Here is a 7,266-nt window from a genome sequence, read left to right on the forward strand (position 1 = left end):
CTGGATGGCATCACTGACTCGATGGACGTGAGTCTGAGTGAACTCCGGGACAGGTGATGGACAGGGAGGCCTGGTGTGCTACGATTCACGGAGTCGCAAAGAGTCGGACACGACTGAGCGACTGAACTGAGCTGAACATCTGTAAAATGGGCCTGTTTTGAAATGAGTTACTACATGTAAAGCACTTAAATCAAAGTCTACCATAATATTAAAGACTTAACAAATTTTTGCTCCTATTATTAACACGTTTTGTGTTTACTGGTTTCCAGAATAACATTTCTATTATCAAAAGCTGTCATTTTACTTTCCAAAAAGAGTATCTCATTTGCATTTGGAAGGTTAAAGAAGCCAAATTTGAACACAGAAATGCTTTTCCTTATATTCCATTTCAAAATTGAAGACATTTGGGGGAGGGATGGATTAGGAGTTTAGGATTAACAGATGCAAACTATTATATATAAAATGGATTAAAAAAAACTAGATCCTACTGTATAGTACAGGGAACGATATCCAATATCCTGTGACAAACCATATGAAAAAAGTATGAAAAAGAATACATATATATATGTGTGTGTGTGTGTGTGTGTGTGTGTATAACTGAATCAGTTTTCTGTATAGTAGAAATTAATACAACATTGTAAATCAACCATCATACTTCAATAAAATAAATTTTTTAAGAAATTGAAGACATTTGATTTTGAGTTCATCAGCTGAATTTAAAGTCATCGAGAAATGCTCCCAAACATACTCATGAATTGTGATCTTCGTGGGGATTTCTGTCCAGAGCCGGGCATAGCGAACAGGCACTACGGACTCCTGGGGATCCCGGTCAACATGCATGTGGAGCATGAGGCGACAAAAAGATGCTCGGAGGTCAAAAGGCAGGCTCTCATCTGACATACATCGCAGGATCAAATCAACAGAGAGCTGTGTAGAAATCTGGTTTATGGCCAGATACTGGCGATCCAAGCACATTCTTGCGAAGAGATTTAGCTGGTACCTTAAAAATAGTAAATGTATTACATTATTTGTCTTATCCGGATAAAGTCTACGTATTAGTATCAATCCACATCTACTTTTATGTTTCTAATATTTCCAAGTGTATGTGATACTGGACATTGTGGTAGTGGGTTAAGTGATTGAATGGCACACAGATGAGGTCACTTCTATGGCCATGCAGTTGCAATTTCTCTCACTTGTTCTAGCAACAAGTTTCTGGTGGAGACTGCCATCAGGCTCTAGGTTCTTGGTTTCCTAGGATTACAAATACACTAAGCCCAAAGGCTACGGATAACAGCTCTCGTGAAACCATCTCTTCTGCCTTGCCCAGGCTCACTCAGTTCCAGGCTCTCATGTCTACATTCCAAGTGCAGACTTAGTCCCCAAATGATCAATGATTATTCAAGTGAGCAGTCCAAATGGCATCAGTACACTTTGACTCATCAGCCGCCAAGATACAGAAAGTAGCCTTTGATTCTGTAGCTGTAGAGATCAGGGGACACAAGGAATTCTCTGTCTTTCTCAGATTTTGTGATTTAGGCCCAGTCTTGGTTTCTGCTTTGGGTTTCCATGCCTTAGACTCAAAAAACACCAACTCGGTTCTTGCTCTCACTATACTGACTACATCAACCACCACTGAAACTTCAACTACTATATGCCACCACTGAACTTTTACAACTATAGACACCAGTTTGTCCAAAGTCCTAGGTCTCTACATGACCATAAGCAGTATATACATAACTACTGGCTAACCTTCTCTGAGGCCACCTCTCCAACCAAATCAGTTTCCCTGGCCCCAGTTCTATCTCCCTCTCAACTCAATTATCTGCACCCACACCAATCAACAAGAGGAAAAACTCCAGTGCTGCACAACAGTTCCAAACTAGGAGAAAATGAGAAAATAGCAAGTGATATATGTAGAAAACACAGATGTTTACATTTATTGTGAATATTTTAAATAATACTAAGTATTTCAGCTACCTTAGTTCTGATATAACTTCTTAAGTTTCTTCACATACATCTGACTTCACAGATTTACAGATTTCTGAGAATCACCTCTCAATATGTGAGACTGAGAATTATGGTTCTCCGTGATACTTAACCTGTAATAGGTAAGGACTTCCAAATCAGCCTTGGTGCCCTCCTTTGCCTCCTGGGCAAGGTGCCTGATGGCTTTGCCATGAGGTTCCTTGTTGCTGTCAATCCAGTAGAGCCAAACTTCTTCCTCATCAATGTCATCTGAAAGGATGGCACTCTCCATGGGGTTGTCTCCTTGCATTGAGACCAGTCTTGAAATAAATAACACACACAAAAATCTATGAAAAAGTTCATTCAGAAACAAGACAAGGAACTGTCCTGCTTACAAATAATGAACATTAAAGGATGCCTCCATCATTTGGGCTTACTTGGTTTGAATGAGAATGTCTGCATTGCCTGGGCTCAACATAAATTTGCAGATGAGTTCTTGAGTTACGGGTATCGCGGTGGTATTAGACACACACAGATCTGATAAATAATCCAAAAACCTGACAAGAAAAAAAAAAGTTAAATTGAACATTAGCAAAAAGCATCTTATAAAATCACCACCCATAATATACTTTGGGATATAATGAAACTGTCTAGATATATTTTTAATATTATTTCCATGCAACAGTTTTCTAATGTGTTGCTTACCTACTGCATCATTAGAGACAAATTAAATGTCCAATTATTTGTATTTAGTACAAATCTTGTTTCCAAAAATGATATAAGCTTGCTTCTACTTATTTGCTGATATTCATCCCACAGCACTGTGACTTGTTATATGTACAGTATCAAAACAAAGCCAGATCAAAGTTAACGCTGTACTCAGTAAAACAGCCAGACAGCACATGAATTCGGTCTGGTCAAGTCAGAGGCCTAATTCTATCTTCTAACACTTATTTGCCATGCTAATTAAGAAGATTTTGTCAAGCTGCTTGACTTCTCTGCAATCATTTCTCCCAGATAAGGCAGCATGGTATAAGAGAAAGGCGACTTGCCATGGAGTCAGAAACCCTAACTTCTCTTTCTAGTTGGTTTGTAGGCTTCTATTTTCGCATCTCTAATATATGGATAATATTTCATGACCAGTGTACTTCAGGAGAATGTGCAAGGATTTAAATGAAACAGTGTATTAATATATATATGGACATATTCTAAAAAACTATGGCGAACTATAAAAACACAAGTTATCAGAGTGAAAATCAACCACATTTAAATACATTATCTATAAAGGGCTTTGATGTCCTATGAGATAATAACTCACGATGATACATAATTATCATAGCAATAAGTCCAACATTGTTTTGTCCATGAAAGAATTCTAACTGTACAAAAGTTCTGAAAATACAGCAATAAGCCATAATCCCCACAAGAAAAGACTGCATGAACTACTTCAAACCTTGGCTCTCGATTTCTCCTGAGTAAACTAACAAATGTTTCTATTTCTTTTGCTGTAATGTGTTTCTCTAGTAGTTTTCTGTTGTTGTGCAACAAAGCTGTGATGGTATCTTCTGCCAAAATATCATAGCCAATCTGGGACTGCATGACACAGAAATTCTTAGCAATGTATTCCTGCAAAGGAGAAGGACTGTCAGAATGCGCTGCCAAACAGCTTAGAAATAACAGGTTCTATTAGGGTCAGCAACAATGATTAATTTATTCATAAGAGAAATGCACTAAAAATTATTGTCCAAAGAAAAGCAAATAAGTAATTCTTAAATAAATAGGATTTTTGAGGAAGGAATTGCCAATATATTAATATAGACCTCATTTTAATTATAACAGAAAATTACATGTCTAGAAGTAATTTTTAATATGGTACTTAACACTTACAAATTAGAAAAAAATAAACCTAATTAAAATCACAATTTTTTATGACATGATAACTAAGTATCTCACCAGTATAACAGATGGCCCTCTTCAAACACTCACTAAAAGTCATAACCCAGGATTTTGGCATAATTACAGAAAGGAAAATGACCCTCTGACATTTTGTTCATGAAGCACGAGCTTCATACTGTTATATGAAGATCCCAGGTGAACCTAGGCTATTTCTTTTTTTTTACACATACTACAATGATCTATTAAATCTTCTTTTTAAAATGATGATAAAATTACCTAGCACTTTTCATCTTTAAAAAAAAATCAGTGAAAAAACTCACAAATAAAAAGGTAAACAGGAAAAAAAGTCCAGTAAGGTAATATGATTAATCACTTTATTGCTCACACCGATTCATCCAATAGATATTTCTGGAAGGCCATTCCAGCTGTATAGTATGGTTATATAAGAGGATGTGCTTGTTTTTAGCAAACACATGTTACAGAATTGAGAGCTAGGGGTATGGCAGTAAACAAGACAGACAAGCTCCCATGGAGCTCATGTCCTAGTGATAAAGGGCAGTCATTGACCTAACAAACAGGATCATTTTAGGTATTGATAAGTGAAATGAAACAAGCAGAAGCATGGGAAAAGCTGACAAATTTAGATGGGGTAGGTGCTGAAAAGGTGACATTTGACCTGGGATAGAAATGATGAAAATGATGAAATAATGGAAATGATTTTTTTTAAAAATGAGGCAATCATGGGGAGAGAAGTCATCGAAGCAATGGGAGTAGCAAGTGGAAGGTTCCGTGGTGGTAGAACCCAGTCTTCTGAGTTCTGTAATCACAGAGTGCCCATTGCAGCAGGAAAGTCGTCAGTGAGGAGAAAACAAGAGCTGACACGGGAGGTGAGGTCCTGGAGAGCCATGTGAAACAGAAAGGTCCAATCTTAGAGCAAGAGAGAGCCACCGGGGCATTTCCCCCATGTATGATTCTACCTGCTTTTTCTCCTTCCCACTAGCCTGCCTCTCTATTCCAAGCCACATCTCAGAACTGGTAAGCTTAACCTTCTCCACAGTCCAAAGTGTTCACTTCAGTTTCTTGGGGATTCTCCTTGGGGATGTTTTCTATGCTGGGAAAATTTACTGACTAGAATGTGTTCCTGACTTAAGTAAAACTTACTGATACTAAGAGAACATTTCATACAAAGATGGGCACAATAAAGGACAGAAAAGGTATGGACCTAACAGAAGCAGAAGATATTAAGAAGAGGTGGCAAGAACACACAGAAGAACTATACAAATAAAGATCTTCATGACCCAGATAACCATGAAGGTGTGATCACTCACCTAGAACCAGACATCCTGGAATGTGAAGTCAAGTGGGTCTTAGCTAGTAGAGGTGATGGAATTACAGTTGAGCTATTTCAAATCCTAAAAGATGATGTACTCAATATGTCAGCAAATTTGGAAAACTCAGCAGTGGCCACAGGACTGGAAAAGATCAGTTTTCATTCCAATCCCAAACAAAAGCAATGCCAAAGAATGCTCAAACTACCGCACAATTGTACTCATCTCACACACTGGCAAAGTAATGCTCAAAATTCTTCAAGCCAGGCTTCAACAGTACGTGAACTGTGAACTTCCAGATATTCAAGCTGGATTTAGAAAAGGCAGAGCAACCAGAGATCAAATTGCCAATATCCACTGGTTCACAGAAAAAGCAAGAGAGTTCCAGAAAAAAAACATCTACTTCTGCTTTATTGACTATGCCGAAGCCTTTGACTGTATGTATCACAACAAACTGTGGAAAATTCTTCAAGAGATGGGAATACCAGACCACCTGATGTACTCCCTGAGAAATCTGTATGCAGGTCAGGAAGCAACAGTTAGAACTGGACATGGAACAACAGACTGGTTCCAAATAGGAAAAGGAATACGTCAAGGCTATATATTGTCACCCTGCTTATTTAACTTACAAGCAGAGTACATCATGAGAAATTCTGGGCTGGAAGAAGCACAAGCTGGAATCAAGATTACCGGGAGAAATATCAACAACCTCAGATATGCAGATGACACCACCCTTACGGCAGAAAGTGAAAAAAAAAAAAAAAACTAAAGAACCTCTTGATGAAAGTGAAAGAGGAGAGTGAAAAGTTGGCTTAAAGTTCAACATTCAGAAAACTAAGATCATGGCATCTTTTCCCATCACTTCATGCCAAATAGATGGGAAACAGTGCAAACAGTGACAGACTTTATTTTGGGGGGCTCCAAAATCACTGCAGATGGTGACTGCAGCCATGAAATTAAAAGATGCTTACTCCTTGGAAGAAAAGTTATGAGCAACCTAAACAGCATATTAAAAATCAGAGATTACTTTGCTGAGCACCAAAGAATTGACGCTTTTGAACTGTAGTATTGGAGAAGATTCTTGAGAGTCCCTTGCACTGCAAGGAGATCCAACCAGTCCATCCTAAAGGAAATCAGTCCTGAATATTCATTGGAAGGACTAATGTTAAAGATAAAACTCCAATACTTTGGCCACCTGATGTGAAAAACTGACTCATTTGAAAAGATCTTGATGATGGGAAAGATTCAAGGTGGATGGAGGAAGGGATGACAGAGTTTGAGATGGTTGGATGGCATCACCAGCTCGATGAACATGAGTTTGAGTAAATTCCCGGAGTTGGTGATGGACAGGGAGGCCTGGTGTGCTGCAGTCTGTGGGGTCACAAAGACTCAGACACGACTGAGCGACTGAATTGAACTGATTCCCAAATAGCATCCAGCCTCCAGGTCAGACATCCTCAGCCCTCCACAGCTCAGCCCACATGCCTTTCCAGCTCACTCCCACAACCATCCTTCCAGATGGACTAAACTCATCACCGAAGTTTCCTGACTATGCATTCATCTCTCCAACTATGTAAGAGAAACATAAGACACTAACTTACCAAATGCTAATTAATTGAAAACAATTTTGTATTAAGCAGACATGTATTACTGAGCCCACTGTATATTATATTATATTTTAAGACAAAAATGAGATGAAATTCTACATGAGTTGGCAACTTTAAGCTATATCCCTGGATACACCTGGGTTCCCTGTCCTCCATGGTTAGGTGTATCTTGCGATGAAACTGCCCTTCTAGGATCCATTATTCTCTTTTCAGAAATCTGTTCACTAAAATGCCAGTTCCCATACAATTTCTGAAAATGATTCTGGTTTTTTTGTTTTTTTTTTTTAATGATTCTTATTGTATTCAAATGCTTCCTTCTCCAAGCACCCTTCCTGGGTTACCTGAGCTGAGCTCCTCTCTCTCCTGAATTCCCACAATACTGTTTTATCTCCCCTACCCACTCCATGACTCTGCCTTACATTTCAGATGCACATCATATTTTTTCCACCAGACAATGAACTCTTTAG

The 7,266-nt window shown here is 38.5% G+C and overlaps 1 protein-coding gene across 1 annotated transcript in view; it reads right to left on the reverse strand.

The window, feature by feature from the left end:
• The window catches only part of ITPR2 (inositol 1,4,5-trisphosphate receptor, type 2), a 586,895-nt gene that overhangs the window by 390,773 nt on the left and 188,856 nt on the right, over window positions 1–7,266 (reverse strand). The window contains exons 16-19 of the mRNA XM_010856005.1: window positions 3,422–3,594; window positions 2,406–2,525; window positions 2,103–2,288; window positions 749–1,000 (exon numbers count right to left, since the gene is read on the reverse strand). Coding sequence (XP_010854307.1) covers window positions 749–1,000; window positions 2,103–2,288; window positions 2,406–2,525; window positions 3,422–3,594 — 731 coding nt within the window. The remainder of the gene's footprint in view (window positions 1–748; window positions 1,001–2,102; window positions 2,289–2,405; window positions 2,526–3,421; window positions 3,595–7,266) is intronic.

Source organism: Bison bison, unplaced genomic scaffold (assembly GCF_000754665.1).
Source record: "Bison bison bison isolate TAMUID 2011002044 unplaced genomic scaffold, Bison_UMD1.0 scf7180017864370, whole genome shotgun sequence".
NCBI classification, from domain to species: domain Eukaryota; kingdom Metazoa; phylum Chordata; class Mammalia; order Artiodactyla; family Bovidae; genus Bison; species Bison bison.